The 16,449-nt window shown below is 42.7% G+C and overlaps 1 protein-coding gene across 1 annotated transcript in view; it reads right to left on the bottom strand.

Annotated features, from left to right (window-relative positions):
- Window positions 1-7,056: 7,056 nt before the first annotated feature.
- Window positions 7,057-16,449, bottom strand: part of PGBD5 (piggyBac transposable element derived 5) — a 71,883-nt gene continuing 62,490 nt past the window's right edge. The window contains exons 5-7 of the mRNA XM_075148140.1: window positions 15,651-15,848; window positions 9,598-9,703; window positions 7,057-8,134 (exon numbers count right to left, since the gene is read on the bottom strand). Of these exons, the coding sequence (XP_075004241.1) occupies window positions 7,939-8,134; window positions 9,598-9,703; window positions 15,651-15,848 (500 nt within the window). The 3' untranslated portion in view covers window positions 7,057-7,938. The remainder of the gene's footprint in view (window positions 8,135-9,597; window positions 9,704-15,650; window positions 15,849-16,449) is intronic.

The raw sequence follows: 16,449 nt of genomic DNA, 5'->3' as shown, positions 1-16,449 counted from the left end.
ATGGTCTTAGAGTGAGAACCTGTAATTTATCTAGCAGTATTTCCTCCATGTGCTGTCGCCTACCCACCCAGAGGATTACCAATCATCTTCCCCACCTGTTCCAGAAAAGAACGAGACAGAAAAACACCCAGTAATATATCTGACTGTATTTCAAAGTTGTTGATTGTAAACAAACTTTGTTGAAGAAATAAAATCACATGACAAGATATCAGAGTGATACTATAAATCCATTTTGTTATTGTTGCCACACTTCACATTTTTGGAACTCAGAATTTAGCTCATGGTGTACAAAACTTGTAAAAATTTATTGCAAGCGTGCCTTTGTGTAGAACAAAACTGGTGTCACAAAAGTAGTTCCCTGTCCCATGCAGAAACCAGTTGTGTATCTCTTACCAGGAAGAGGTCACACACCTGCATTTCCTGAAAGACTTGCCTGTTACAAAATTGCTCTGAGAAGGTTTTTTTAAAAAAAAAAGGCAAAAAAAAAAAAAAAAGCAATTGCGGTGTATGCTTTACCTGTGGAACTTACATTTTCAACGGAATGTAATTCTTTAGAATTATAAAGAATATGGAACTTTGCAACAGAAGTGCAGTCGCTGATGATGTGAGCACAGCCCGATGGAGTCATCTTGAAAGCACTCGGCCAGCTAAGGCCGGTCTTTGCGTTTGGTACAGTCACTGCATTTGATGGAATGTAAGTTGCGCATATTGAAAATAAATGAAAAAGAAACGTAGAGAGGGAGATTCCTTTTCCAGAATCCCCATTGTTCCCGTTTCTACAGCGGCGCTTCCTCAGACTGTGGCTTCCATGCTGTGCCGACATGCAGCAGTGCTTTGACTCCAAGGTCGGTGACTACTGAACATGTATAGTATAAGAAAAGGCATGGAGTGAGGCCAGCGATGTAGCTAAAGCAGGGTTTATGTTGCTAAAGCAGCTGTGCAGACTGGTTGTGTTAAGCACCAGCCTTTTGTTTTTAATTCAAGGGCAGCAGGAGAGGGGGGTACACATGCTGGAAAGATGAGAGTTAGAAGGGATCACCTGGCTCCTCTCCCTCTGCGTGCCCAACCTCTGAACTTTCCTCTGCCTCCTCAAACCCGCTGTTTCCCTTAAACTCCTCCTTGTATCAGACTGTGCTGATTAACCTCACCTATATGGGATCAGATTAATCTCTGGCATAAATCTGAGTTGATGCTAACATCTCTAATCTCACCCAGACCATGGGGTCAAGGTTTTTTTAGTTTCAGTACTGAAATGCCAGGCAAAGATTTGGCTTATAACTAGAAGAAAAATCCATGTTGCAAAAGTAAGTCCGAGAGACCTGCAATTTGTTTTCCATCAAATGAGTAACTCTGTTTCATAGAGAGGTGTGAATTGTTCAGCAGTCGCGTTTTGCATACATCTTGACGCGGATTAAGTGGAGAACAAGACCACAAAGTTACTTTTGACACCAAGTGGGTTGGGGTTCTGGACAGATGAACCTAGTGTACTGGGCTTTGCTTTTTGGTTTCTAGGCTTTTGATAGCTAGCGAAAACAGGACAAAATGCTCTGTTTGAAATCCAGAGCATGCTGTAAATAGTTGAAGAGTGAAAGCATTTGCCAGCTTCTTCATTTTAGGAACAGAGTTGTCAGGGCTGGGAGCAAACTGTAGGGGCCTGGCATCTTCCCTTCCCTAGTAAAACTTAATTTGGCTCCCTCCAGAGATCCTGTCATGACCAGGTATGAAGTCTGTTTGTCCAAGGAGCTTGGATCCCAAATTGCACTCATCTCTCCCCCTTTGTTTATCCAAGCAGGTCCTGCACATCGTGGTCCTACAGGACAGCGCTACGGTCCTTTCCAACTAGGTTCTTCATCCAGGTCCCCTACGCATTCAAGGGTTGCAATTACATCAAATGAGCACTTTTGCAGAGTGATGTTTTCACGGATAAGATTTTTGCACTACACATCGTGTGGACCACCTTGACATCTACCACAAGCAATTATTACTTCAGAAGAGTGATACAAAAGAGATTTACCACTTAAGGCCTTTTTGTGATACCTAACAGCTATTCACCAGACTCGTCAGAGTTAATGGGTTTAAAAAAAACCAACACACCAAAAACCCCCCCAGACCATGTCAAAGGCCCCTCTTGGACAGCAATCGAGAGCTGAGGAATACTACAGCCATTGCAATGGGAGCAGTGGGTGTGGTGATGCTGATACCTGTTTTGGGTCCATACGAACCTGAATGGGCAGCACTAATGGGGCAAAGCAGGCAACACCTTCACAGTGATTGCAATTAGTATAGGCTTCGCAAACAATACCCTGTTTCATCTGAGATTTGCAAAACAGCAGAAAGGATCAGCAAAGTAATACTATAAAAGTAAACTGAAAGGCCAACTCTGTGCTGTCACCTCTTCCAGACTGACCAAGAACCTGCAGGATGATTTGGACATGCTCTAAATCCATGGAATGAGGGAAGCAAAGGAAAGCGTAGGGCAGGAAACTTCTCCAGGGCTAGACACAGAGCCATCTCTCAAAAGAAGAGGAAGAGACCCTTTTTGTACAAAGCACAGATATTCTCAACTGCTCCCCAACAGTGAGATGATGACAGGGAGGCTCTTCCAGTTCCAGTTCATAATGCTTCTGGAAACAAAGGTAGGTTTGGGAAGAACTGTTACAAGAAGGAATATATATCAAGTAGCACTGGTGATAGGCTTGCATTTGAGCAGATGATGACATGATCTGTCTGTGCAAAATATCCTAGTTAATGACAGGCCAAATATATCCATGTTTTGAACTTAGAGTTCCTTGCCTTTGTGAAACGTTGCTAACAGTCCTTTGACACTTGAATGTGTTTCTCAATCAGCTTGAGATGAGCTCTTGTTTTACAAACAACTAATCTTACATCAGTCCCAGCAATGAGAAAGCGCCATGGCAAACTCTACAACAGGGATGGATAGACTTCATATTCCATCTAAGCCTCAGTGACTTTTCTCAAGTCAGTCTTAGTAATTATTTGTCTGAATTTCACACTGATTATTGGACTATAGCAGAGCTTCAGATTTTTCATTTATCTCCTCTAAGCTCCTCTAGGCAGGTTGGGCTGCTATGTTTTATCCAGTTTTCTCTTAGCTTCAGCACAACTTGGTTTTGACTCGTACTGGCCTATATGGAGTAAGGAATCTGTGCTGACAAAGTCACACAGCCCTTACTTCACGGTGGGACGATGTTTGGCATGCTTTCATTTCTAGTTTGGAAAAGTGCATTTGAAAAGTCACTGAAAATGCAGAACATGGACTTAACCAGCAGGCGTGCAAACTCCACTTCACAGTTTCATCACCCCCTTACCTGTGCTGTGCCTCGGTGTGTGTCTGATTAGGGAAGGGGAAGCTCCTATTTGAGGAGCTAATGATGTTTCATGAGTGCTGAGGTTTGTTAAAGTACTTTGCAATCCTTGCATGGAAAGTAGCACAGATGCGCAGAATTATCAGTGCAGTATAATCCCCCACTCATTACTAAATCACCTCCAGGACTAGGGGACTAAGACATGTAAGACTGAGATATTGGAGGCTTCTTTCACTACTCACCCGCTCAAGACAGACTACTAAATAAATGTTAGAAGTAAAAAACTCTTCAGCCAAACAAAAGTGCCACATAAGTGTAGCTGAAGGTAAAGAATGGGAATGCTGTTTTGAGTTGCTGTCCTTAATGTCAGTCTGGAAACAGCTAAATTCATTTTTCTCTAGGAAATGTCTGAAGAAAACTAAGTTGTTCCCATTAGGGACACTGAAACATATATAAATTGGGATTCTTGGACTACCTTGTAAAGGCAGAAGGGCTGGGGCTAGAGAATAGGACTGGAAAACAGAGATGAGATTGCTTTAAATTGTGCCCTAGTGTCAAGTGCACAAATGGGCTGAAGTAAAAAGTGGAAGAGTATCTGCAAGCCCTTGAAACATTTTTCAACTGAGAAAACAGCAGTGGAAACCATTTCACAGTGACTACTAAGCTCTAAGCGAGTGTTATATTACACACTGGGAAAAGAAATGTTTTCCAAGAATGGATCGTGGCAGGATCCATTACATTCCTTGAAAGAAGTACTGTGCATAGAAGGTGGTCAGTATATCTCGCTGATGGTCTCAGTTCTTTGAAACAAAAGTTTGCATACCATAAATAAGTCATTTTCAGTTTTCAGAAGTATGTGTGAATGAAAATTCAGTTCAGCTGGAGAGAAATAAGCCTTCCTGCTCTCTTGTCTACTTTAGCTTCAAACTAATTTTTCCCTGGAAAAAATTTAGAGACCTGGTTGGCATTTCCACTGCATTTTAACTACTACTGAGCTTTAAGATCTCCTACCCAGATTGTCTCAAGGCTACAAAACCCCCCTGAAAACAACCCAAACTCGCTATAATTTCACAAGCCATTGCACAATTAACACACACGCGCACATTATAACTAGCATCTTTGCACTACTTTGAGACTAACTCCTTTTTGTTCCTTTAACTAGGGAGAAGCTTTAATGTAACAAGCAGGTGGGGAATCAAATCTGAGTAAGCCAGTTTGCAGCAAAGGAAATGCTACAGAAGCTGAGCTGCACTTAACAAACTTTTGCCTTTGAAAATGATTTTGTTTCTTCCTTAATTACTTTGCCTCGTTTGTAGTAACATAGAGAAAGTGCAAGATGCTTTTTCAACAAGGACAAATCTTAACTTTCCCCAACCCTATCCATTCCCAGTCAATAAATGGAGAAGACGAGGTGGAATAGTCATCTGTTGACATAGACTTTGGTGGCTTTTGCTTGTTGGCTTTGAGAGCCAAAATCAGGCATTTTGTACATATAAATATATATAAATATTTTTGCTTATTTATGGAATGTTTGTGCATGTTTAGGGCACCAGTTCAAAATGATGAAGGATGGTTAAGGCTAAGAAAATGAAATTCATTGCAAAGCTATAATTTTGTCTTCATTTTTCTCCTTTACAAAGGAAACTAAAGCATCTTCCCTGTAATAGTCAGCCACTGTGTAATCCCCCATCAACACCAATTCTAGGGAAAACTACTCAGGACCCAGTCCCTGAGGCAAAAAGCTAGGACCTCATGATTTTAGCTCAAGTAATCCACATAATTAACAGCACACATTAGTGGAAAATTAAACATTCCAAGGCCTTGGATCTACTGTCACCTGAAAAAAAAAAGGCATTTTTCTGTATGAGATGGCCTAGATCCAAGCCTTTAAGCATACATAGTAATGTAACAATTGGCCAAGGGCTCCGGATCTATCTCGGGGGCTACGACATAGCTGGAGAGTGCTGTGCTTACTCCTCAGAAGTGCCAAGTGGCTCCTAGGAGGTCCTGCAAACCTCTACATCTCTGCTGGGGGCATGTGCATCTCACAAATGCTCCGGCATTGCAGGGGAATGCAAGGAAGCCGGACTCCCAGCAGCTACTGTTCATTCAAGCTGCCCCATCAGCAAAGTTCCAGACAGACCTTTCCTTACTGCTCCAGTTTTGACTACCACATAAATTTATAGGATGGCATTGTCTGAAGCAGGGAGCTAATGGTAAGAACACCATTTGCCTTCAGGTACCTCTGTGGATTTTCCTAAGAAAAAAGGGAAACTGTGGGCTTATATTGCTGAACATTTGTTTTTCATGTTAGCTCCTCTCCCCCTTTGAATACTTGGAAAACTGACAAGAACCAGCTACTGCACGCACTCAGTCTGAAGAGGGGTGGTCTCAGTTCTCTGCAGGGACAAGAAGTTTTGAACTTGTCCTCGAGCTCCTATGCAGCTTGGCATTGCCAAGGACTAGAGTGGTACAAACCCTCTCCTTCCTTTTGAGACTAGGAGGCCTCAATGCACGAGGTTTTGTCCTTTCTCACACATTTCCTAGATGCAGACCTTGTGAACTGAGGAGTGAAAAGGGATGCTTAGGAAACCCACTGCTGTACATCATGTAGCAGGCAGGCAGAGCAGGACATGTGGGACAGTCTCCAGGCTGTATTGCAAGCAGAACCACCATGAAGTTGGCCATCCCCTTACTCTCCCTGCAACCAGGTGAGATTTGCCTCTAATTCTATTAAAAAAAAAAAAAAAAAAGACTTTGGTGGAAATAGAAAGATGTCAGTGCAAGGATGCTCTTTGGGCTAGCCAGTAATTTACTAAGCCCTGCTGGATTCTTCCTCTGTTATGATTTACACGCTATGCATTTGCACATCACGTAGTGATGAAATCTGGGGAGTTGTCAAAGTCATGTTGGTTACCCTCTATTGTCTCTTGCCCGATAAAAACATACAACCTGGTGAGATTTACACTGATAAAGAAATCAGTCAATCAATTAATCCACCACTCCATTCCTCTTGAATCAACCCAAGTCATTCTTCGGTAAAACTTTTCAGGCTTGGGGACCTAAAACCAGCTGGTTGTCCAAGCAACATGGTTTCTGCCCTGTAACTTAATGCAATTCTGTTTGTGTCCATCACTGCTAACCTTTAGAATACAGAGTTTTTTGCTGATTGAGTTGTGGACTGAAATCAATAATATGTAGAGGGCAGGGTAGTATTTCACCTCAGTATCAATTCTCCCCTGTTTCTATCATACCTCTCTCTTGCCATTGTTTTCCAAAGCTTCAGCACCAAAATGCAGCGTTTCACGGGCACCAGCTCGTGACAATGCTTGTCCTCTACAGTGTTACTCAGAACAGGAGAACTCTTTGGACTTGCTCTGTTTTAGTGAAGTTTAAGGTCTGGTTGCAACCAGACTTCTTTCTTTTTGTAAAACACAATGCTATGTTATTTTGCTAAACGTGTAATCTGCCTAATTACAACTACTGTGACAAGCCCTGAATTCTAACAAGAATTCCTACAGAACACCCTGCAGTGATAATGGGAAACATACTGCTATTAGTGACTTATTTTTTTCCTGCCAACTGTGTGCCAAATGAAGTTCTAAAATGGACCAAAAAAGTCTTGAAAGTTACAAAAGGAAAAGAAAGAAATTGTTGTTCCTAAAACCTTAACAGTCCATTACATTAGATTTTTAAGCAACGTTTAAGATACAGTTGAAATCAAGAAAAAATATAATTGTTATATTCTGATTTCTCACCTGTACAGTGACCGTGGCAGTTAAGATGTGAGGCAGTATTACTTACTGGTTTACTCACTGTTAATACTTACAGTATTACTCACTGTTTGTGTATAAAATGTTTCATCCTGGTTAAAAAAGAAAATCAATGTAATGTATTTCTCTTTTAAATTCACTAATGTATTTGGTTTCTCTTAATTTTGCTGTGTTCTGACTGGGATCAAATTGCTTTACATTACATTAATAAAAACAAAGGAAAAAAAATACAGAAAGAAAAAGTCTTAACTGGTCCTCAGTTCCTGGCTGCCTGCCTGTGACGGTTTTGTTTGTCAATACACTTGCTTCAGTGTTCGTGTATCTGAACTGCTTCGTTTAGCACACTGGGAGGACAGCAGCGATGCCTTACAGGATGGCAGGCACTCTCAACCACAGCCCATGGTGCAGACTTATGTTGCTTGTCCCAGAATTGAATAACTCCAAGCAAGGTATAGAGTTTTCTGTAATGCCCACCTAGGACTGCTGAGCTATGTCAGCTTATGACAAGCTCTTAGCCCAAGAGGAACTTTACAAGATGACCCTGTTCAACAAATAGTATTGAGATGACGACTAATTTAAGTCTGTTTCTGGCGTACAGATTCCCACAGGGCATTCATATATCCAATTTTGTGTCAGCTTTTCCAGTGGCACTTTCTGCAGGACATGTTTACATCCAGCTGCTACTAGGAACAAAGTTTCCACCTCTCTAGTGGCATCACTTGGCATTTTTGGATAAGGACAGCACTGGTGGTGTCACAAGTTCCTTGCTTTGCCGTTCCAGGTGTGGTATCTTCTTCCGCTTACCCTCCACCCCCGCCTACGCCACCAAGAACAATGCATCAATGGGAGGGAGAGGTGTCTTCCAAGCCCAGAAGCTCCTTTACAAGTCTTTCACCAAACTGTGCGCGGCTATACCTTGTCACATGGTAGGCCTCTGACATTTTGTAGAGGATGTAGGCATTGTTTATAGCGATGCTGATGGCAAACCAGAATACTTGTTGCCAGGTCTTGTTTGGTTTGTGAGAAATGAAGTACCTAAAAAGCCAAGAGAGAAGGGAGGGAAAAGCACTGTTCAGCCCAACGCTTGCAGCTGGGATGCAAGAAATAACCCCAAACAAAGATTCTGCAGCCCCAAAGGGGAAGCAGGCTGAGGACTTAATATCTAGTGCAAGTATCATCTTAAGAAATTTTCTACAATGTATTTGACAGTCATTTACAGTTAAGTTGCACCATTTTGGAAAGCTCTCAGAAGCAAAACCTCAGCAACACTCTCACCTCTGTACCACCCCATGTGAGTAAGAGTACCAATACAGACTCCTCGAGCTTACCCGTGACAAACATCCATGTGATGGGAGCTGTGCATCTGAATCCCTTCAATTTGTAACTAAAAAAAGCCTCAGGCACATTACATTACAGTTTAGTGAAGATTGCTGATGCTTCTCCTCTTGTTTATCTCTATTGCGAGCAAAGAATGATTTCTGCTGCTGTCAACAGTAGGTGGGAGGATGTGGGGGTAGAGCCAGAGCGTGCAGTGCTGGTATGTGGAGCACCTCTCCATAAGGCAGAACTAGAAAGGACTGACATCCTTATATTTAGGTTCTGACTGATTCTAGGACTGCCAGAATATTCGCTCTTCGGTCATAAGATTTCCCACTTTCCTACTTTCATTTTTTCAGTAATCATTTAAATCTACTACTTCACCTCTTTTTCATATTGATTTCCTCAGATCAGATCCCAACATCAGTCTGAAGCAAACACCTCCTCCTCTTTCATCTCTTCTACTGAATTCTTGCTGCCTTGCCCAGAACTGGCTTCAAAAGTCCCTGCTGCTTTTTCTTTCTCCTCAATTTTTAGCTCTTGAAATCTTCTGCACCTCATTGCTATTCCCACAGCCAAGCTTCACCACTGCTATTCTTACTCGTTTCTCTTTCTCCCTGCTACATTAAGAGCTAACACTGAGGATCCCAACTGAATTCAGAAGCCAAAAGGTCTACATTCTGCTCTCCCAGATCATCTAGATCAGCTTTACATTCACAACTGAATACCCTTTTCTTCTGGCTCCAGGTGACACAAATATCACCAGGACAGAGAATCACCTAAACACCATCTGCTGACAGGGGTGGAGAGCTGAGCTAGCCTGAGAGACTTGTGGGGCTGGTAGACCCTTGTTGAATTCTCTATTTAGCCTTCAATTTGATGTCGCCAAGAACACCAGCCTGCTGGCTCATCTTCCCAACACTTCTTAAAAGTCATTGACAAGATGCTAAGAACATAAGTCTCAACCAGTTTTGACTGGTGGATGGGTAGATAGAGCCAAAACAACCCTAGCAATGCAGCTCTTGCCCTTGTGCAGATACGAGGTCTGATCTTTGACTGAAACAGGAGTAAAAGCAGGACTGGGCCCTCAGCTGCAGCTCAGCATGGAGAACTCAAACGTTGCAGCAACAGAGGACGAGTGAAAGAAATACACACACATGCACGCACATATTCTTACTTACTTGCTGTATTTGTCATCGTATTTGCAGATATAGCTAAGGTGAGCAGCAAATGCTTCAACCGCCAACGGGCATGGAATTTCTCCGCTTTTTCTCTTAATTATAACTCCTGCATCAATTAGAAACATAACAGTTTTACATCCACATGACAGGTCTAGCAATTAAAAGATACAGTTTCTATATACAGTTTATTATAAAATAAACTCTATTGACAGTTTCTGCCCTAAAACTGGGAAGTTATCTGTAACAGAAATGCTAATTTGATTTTTTTTCATTGGTACTACATTGAGCGACTGGAAGGGGAAGAAGAGGGATCATTTTTCAGTTAGAAATGAAAAGGTGTGAGACACAAACACTTTTACCATACGTTTGGAAAAAAACCACACATTGCCGTAGTCCCACAGTAGCCCCCTACAGACAGTGTATTAGTCTCTCTCTCCTGTTAGTTCACAATGAGTTGTGGTCATCTCTAGAGCTGTGACGTGATATTTTATGCTTTGAGTTCTGAAGGTCCCAAATGAGACCTTTGAAATTAAATCATTTGCTTATCTCCACCCATGGGGGGCAAGAGCAACAGTACCTCCGCTCCACTGGGTCCTAATTGACAAAGAAAAGAAAATACACTAAGAAGGAGCCAACTGGCTAAACCCAATCAGGACAGAGGTGATGCTGGTGGGTGGATTGAAGGAGCCACAACCACAGTATCTTTGAAATGAGAAGCAGCCTGATTCACTGCTGTGGGGAGCCAGAGCTCAGGTGTAGACTTGGGTTGCTCAGTGGAGCTAAGCACACATTTCTCTGCCTGTGAGTGATGCTCCCCACCCTGCCTGGTCAGCTGGCTAGATAATTCAGCTCATCACAGGGGATGATTATCCTGCCTACTGCAGAAATCTGTGGTAAGGCAGCAAGTCCTCTGCAGCTACTTACTAACCACTCTCTGCATAGACTAAGATGTGGTGCCTAGAGCAGGTTCCTCCAAGAACAGGCCCTGTTCCCTCACATGGTGCATCTTTGACCTGGCCTTCTCCAACACTACAGCAGTATTTATGAGTCCAACGCTCTCCCAAGAAACTCCCCTAGCTCTTCTCTGATTTATTCCTCCTCTCCTGTGTGTTTTCCCCATCCGGGGGAAGCTGCCTGTAGGAGGGAAGGGTAAGTAAAACAAACTTGTAGTGCTTTATTAAGGAGTCTGCTCCCTAACTTTTGACTTTATGTCCCCACAGGGTTTGATGGTCAGCTCTCCAGGGTATGGACCACCCTTTGTCTACGGCACACTGTCTAGTGAGGGTCCCTGCCCTCCGCCAGGCACAACTCCAGATCTAGAGAAGCACAGACTTGGTTGCATCCTTTCCCAGTGTTGTTTCAGTACAGGTACAATCCCGGGCTTTTTCATTTCTCAAGCCTTCAAACTCTCATTGCCTTCCTTCTGCCAACTGTTTTACAATCATCCCTAAAATGCTTCGCACGTTTTGATTACAGACTTCACCATTTCATTCCTTCAGCTGGAAGTCTCATTCCATCAATTATCTCTGTCAAGCCCCCTGTGCTGTCCTAGCTGGCAGGCTCTATTTTGAAGCAAGACTTATGACACAGATTAAATGTCACATTACAGCTGAGCCATGCCACACTTTATTTGGGGTCTTTAAAGTCTGATTTTTCAAGAGTCCAAAATGATATTACCTCTAAATTGTTCAATACACTTTCCTTTCACCTCTGCCTCCCCAAGCTGGGTGTAAATGTAGCTCAAGGAGAGGGAAAAAACCCCAATCAAATAAATAAATCCTTCATTACCTTCACATACTTATTATAGTACTTTTTTGATCCTTTTAATGAGTCCTACAAAAATCAGGCCAGCATGAGGTAAAAAGGGTTGATATACCACCAGCCTGCTGCATCAGTGCTTCAAAATCGCTTGCCATCCCGCTTGGGCAGGTCAGGAAAGGCTAAGTATGTTCCTGGTGCCAGCGTTTTACAAAAAAATCCCCTTCTTTCTCCTCTTGCTCTTCTCTCTTCTCTTTCTTCCCCCTCTCCTCCTTTGGAGGATTTATATTTCCTTTGCAATTTGCTTTGTATTCACAATCCTTAAAAAAATGCATTGCGGTGGCAGCTATGTGGGTACATATACTCCCTCTCACTTTCTATTATATTCCACGTAACATTCCTCTGTTTTGAGAGTATAAATAGCTTTATACGCACATTTTTATAGCCTTTCCTAGGCTTGTTTCATAGCCATAGGCCACCTCTCCAGGGAAGACAACTGCCGGAGCTGGGTGGTTCCTAGCTGCAGGTCTCTGTGGCAAGCGGTCCCAAGCCAGCTGACTCACCGGCACATCCGATGAGCTATTTCCCCTCCTGGTCCTCCCTCAGCATCACTGTGTTCCCGTCCCTGGCAGCGCTCCAGGGAACACACCGCCTGCACTGCGGCCACGGCCTGCCTTTGCCTGCGTGCTGGGAGGGGTGCCGGCTGCTGGCCACGAGGCTGCCACCACGGACAGGCATCAGCTTTTCGTTTTGGGTTGGGGTTTTTTTAACCTTTTTTTTTCAAGTTTTTAAGCAGTATGCTCACCAAGCAAACCTTGGGGAATACCACCCCAAATGAAACAAGCAGAAAGACATATGTTTGTTTCCTCAAACACTTATTCTAAGCCAATCTGTGACTTTAGGAGCTAGAATCACGTTTTTTAAAAACAGAGGCTCAGTAATACTAGCACTTGCATCCACCTTGGCACACACTGAGATTTCATAATACACCATAACTGCATGTTCCAAGTGTTATATGGCTTTTTATCAGTTCTTAGATTGTTACAGTTCTTCATCAGAACTGCAGACAGTCAGCACTGTGCAGGGTCTAATATTCAAGGTCTTCCCGCCAGAGTCTTCCGGCCCCATCCCCACTTTCACTATACTTGGACACAACCCCCTGAATGTAGTCTCACAAAGGACACGTGGAAATTTAAAGTTAAAACCCTAAGCTTCCCCATCCTGAAACATACTTTTTAACATTATGCTTCTTTCCCCAGAGACTTCCCAGTTCTGGGCCAATCTCACAAGCTGATTTTTTCAGGAAACCACGTTGTCATCAGACACTCCTCACTCCAGCTCCTCCTGGGCTAAAAACCACACAGGGACTTATACAACTGCTTCATACAATTGCGATGCCTCCACAATATCTCTCATCCTCTCAAAAGTCACTTGCGAGATGCCAACATGCCATTTGCAGCTCTTTAGCCCTTGCGTATGTGGCCCAAGCTTTGTTTTCTATCATCCTTAGCTATTATCCGTTTAGCTTTTAAGTAGAGCTGGTTGGTGAAGAGCAGCTGTGAAAGCTCTTCTCAGAAAGAAGCTACTTCTTAAAAAGATCTTGGGTTCAACAAGTTTTTGCTAAAGATGTCATTCTGGTCATCCTGCTCTGCAGCGAGGTTGCTGCCTGCTCCATCCTGCTTCATATGAAAAATAGAAGAAATGTAGTTATTTCTAGAACATAGTAATGGAGATGGTGGGAAAGTGGGCACCAGATGTAGAGTGGAAAAACAAAAATGCAGCCTTGTCCCACAGATTGGGAGGTTTGGGCTAGCACATACATCACCTGTTTTAGAATAAGGGTAACTTTTTACTCTCTGGGGGTCCCAATCTCTTTTGGCGTCTCAGTTCTTCTGTAATACAGGCACAAGGAAGAATTAAACTCAAGTTAAAGCTTAAGGGAAATTAAAAACCCCACTGAATTTTGTTCTAGGCAGAAACCATACTTGATAGCAGAGTAAGCAGGACATTTTCACAAGACTAAAGGAATAAGACTCATCCTTTAGCATCTGAGATGATGTATTATGACACATTGGCTCAAAACATCCATAATAAATAACCTGCTGCATCTAAGAATAGTATTCATAGATCAGCTCTGACAAGTGTACTGCCCTCCTGGTGCCTCTGTCTTGGGTGGGATTTGTACTCCAAGTACAGGCAAGATTTACCTTCTCAACTTTCCTTTAAATTGCAATAAATAACTCATTATTAGCTACATCCACCTCTTTTCTCATCCTAAGTTTTGTTTTGACTAACTCTCGCCTTCTGTTTTTAAGGTTTTCTCTTCATGGTCTCCTCCAACCCCATCAACATTTACGCTCAACCAAGTGCAAACACATACCATGCATTGTCAGGCAATTCCACTGGCGCCAGTCTCTGCCTCTGCCCAACTACCCTGTGTGGGTTTTATTCCCCTTTGTCCCCACCTCCTCTCCCGTGCTCAGCAGGTCTGTGCTACAGGCTTGCCTCAAGGAGCATAGATTCCTCCTCTTCCTAGTCTATATTTACATGCCTTAGAGGAGACTTTGGTGGTCCAGCTTCAAGTTGGTTTAAACTAGCATTACTGCACTGACTTCAGAAATGCCAAATTAGAGGCAGGCAATCTGGTCTCCTGCCTTCCTACCGAGTCTCCATCTGTTCCCAGCTCTCCACTAGAGACTCTCTTCCCCCCAGCATCACTCTCTAAAAAGCCAGTCTCTGTTTTCTGCTCTGATTCACCGTGAACTATGTCAACTGTCCCAACCAGCATTTGGTGAGCAATGTGTCGGGCAGTTCTTGCCCATCACACACAGAGGTCCTAATCAGTGGACGTTAAACTGCCTCACACATGCAACCTACAATCCCGTCTATGCCAAAACAGACCTAAGGTCAATCACAAGCACAACAGCTCACACCTCCATGTGCTGTTTGTAAAGGATGCCGCCAGCACAGAGTCTGCTTTTGCCCCCTCTTTTAACAGGGCAGTTAACACCAACATTTACAAAAAGAGTATTTTTCTAGTAATATTTATGAATTATAACTGAAGGCTCCATGCTAGCCTATAAAAACCGGGTGACATGTAGTGATAGCTTGTGTCTAGTTACTGCAGCTGAATAATCTGAATCCAGTGAAGCGCACAAGGGAAACAGCACAAATCCTGATGGTGAACGCCCCTCATGGGGAGCAACACTGCTCCAGGGACTGGCTTCAGCACGGTCCCCAAAGTCATAGTTCCTTCACGTAGATATTTTCAGCATTTGTGCTCAGACACCCGTCCATCCGAGTCACCAAGTCCTCACTCTGCTGCGGTGCCCGGCAGAATTCCTTGGGATCAGCCATGCTTTGCTAAGGTAATAAGCCTTCTGGCAAGGCACTGAACAACACCCCAAGTCAACTTCCTAACTTACCATACAGTAATTCAAGGCCTTAACTTTGCTTCTGTAGCCGGTACACACGTGAGAGTCACTCAGAATTTAGAACATGAGTGTACAAGATGCCTTTGAATTGGTGGCTTTACATTTAAAGGTTTAGGTTATTCTTATTTGTTATACATAAATCTGAATAATAAAAATGAAAAGAAACTGAAGCAATGTTTTCACTGAAAGGCGAATTTCAAAGAGTTAGCTAATCTCATGGCATCTTACAGAAGTTTCCAAACCTTCTTAAAACCATCTGTATACTTTCGAAAAGGAGAAGATTTCAGTATCAAGAAGCTTTTTGCAATTATTTGAACTATCCAAGTTATCTGTTTTGGTTTCTTTTCATCAACTGCTAAAATAAATTTAACATACAACAGGAAGCCTTAATCATATTTACTTCTGGCAAAAAGATGTTTGTTTGTGACTAAGTTTTTACTGCATAAGATAAATTAATTGTAGGATCTGCTCAGAGTTCTAAGTACATCATGATGTTTATTAATTTTTCTGTAGCAGCAGTCCTACAAGATGCTTTGCAAATGGGGCTAGTATAGTGTTATACAACAACCATCTTCCCTTCTCTGACCATCAGCGAAGATATAATCTTTATAACTAAAAGGATACTGCCTCCACCAGCTCAGGCAAAGGAGGCTGCATTAGCAGTAGGCTTTTAATTTTTGCATGGGAAGAAAGAAGAGCTGTAAGAAGACACAAAAGGGAAGTCATCACTACTGCTACTGTTTATCCAGGATATTATGATCAAGCTCTTTGTTCAGGCTTATTATCAAACCCAGTGACTCATTTTGCCTTGTCACATAAAACATGTGGACATTCCAGATGAGCAGTAGGAATATTGCTTACCTTGTTGAACCGGTGAATAGGCGTTGGTCAGAAAACGAAAGTGCCCTTTATTGTACCAGCAGATCAAGGACATGTTTCCCTTCATTCTTATTCTGTACTGTCCTCTGGACTGGGGAGTTTCAGGGTTGTTCAGCATGGATGGAGGTAGGCCTGTGCAGTCACTCTTCCTGGCGCTCAGCAACCCACAGCAGTAAATCTCTGCATGTGAACAAAAACATTGCCTATCAGCAAGCCATTGCATAGACCCAGAAAGCAAGAGCAGTGGGGTAAGTCTGAATGACCTGACTAGAGAAAGAGCTTGTCCTACCACTTTCTAGTCCAACAGATATGTTAGCCTTCTCCTGTAATATCAAAGATTTGCGTCCTACATGAATGTGTCTGGAAACGGAGACAAGTGCAGAAAGCCTGCTCTCTTGATGAAATGTATTGACACCTCCAGCACACTCATGATGAGATGACAAGGAGAAGAATTCAGGGTATCTTCCCAACAATAACATCTATAATCTGTGTAATGGTCTTCACAACGTGTTTAAAATTGGACTGGAAAAAAAAAAAGCGGTGATAAGCATTATGGAACAAATCAGAGTTTATGATTCAACAGAGTCTGTTCTGGTTTCGGCTGGGATAGAGTCAATTTTCTTCCTAGTAGCTGGTATAGTGCTGTGTTTTGGATTTAGCATGAGAATAATGTTGATAACACACTGATATTTTAGTTGTTGCTAAGTAGTGTTTACACTGGTCAAGGACTTTTCAGCTTCTCATGCTCTACCAACTGAGAAGGCTGGAGATGCACAAGAAG

The sequence above is a fragment of the Calonectris borealis genome, chromosome 3 (genome assembly GCF_964195595.1).
Source record: "Calonectris borealis chromosome 3, bCalBor7.hap1.2, whole genome shotgun sequence".
In the NCBI taxonomy this organism is placed as follows: domain Eukaryota; kingdom Metazoa; phylum Chordata; class Aves; order Procellariiformes; family Procellariidae; genus Calonectris; species Calonectris borealis.
Note: the sequence above shows the minus strand (reverse complement) of the source record. Positions and strands in the feature narration are given on the sequence as shown.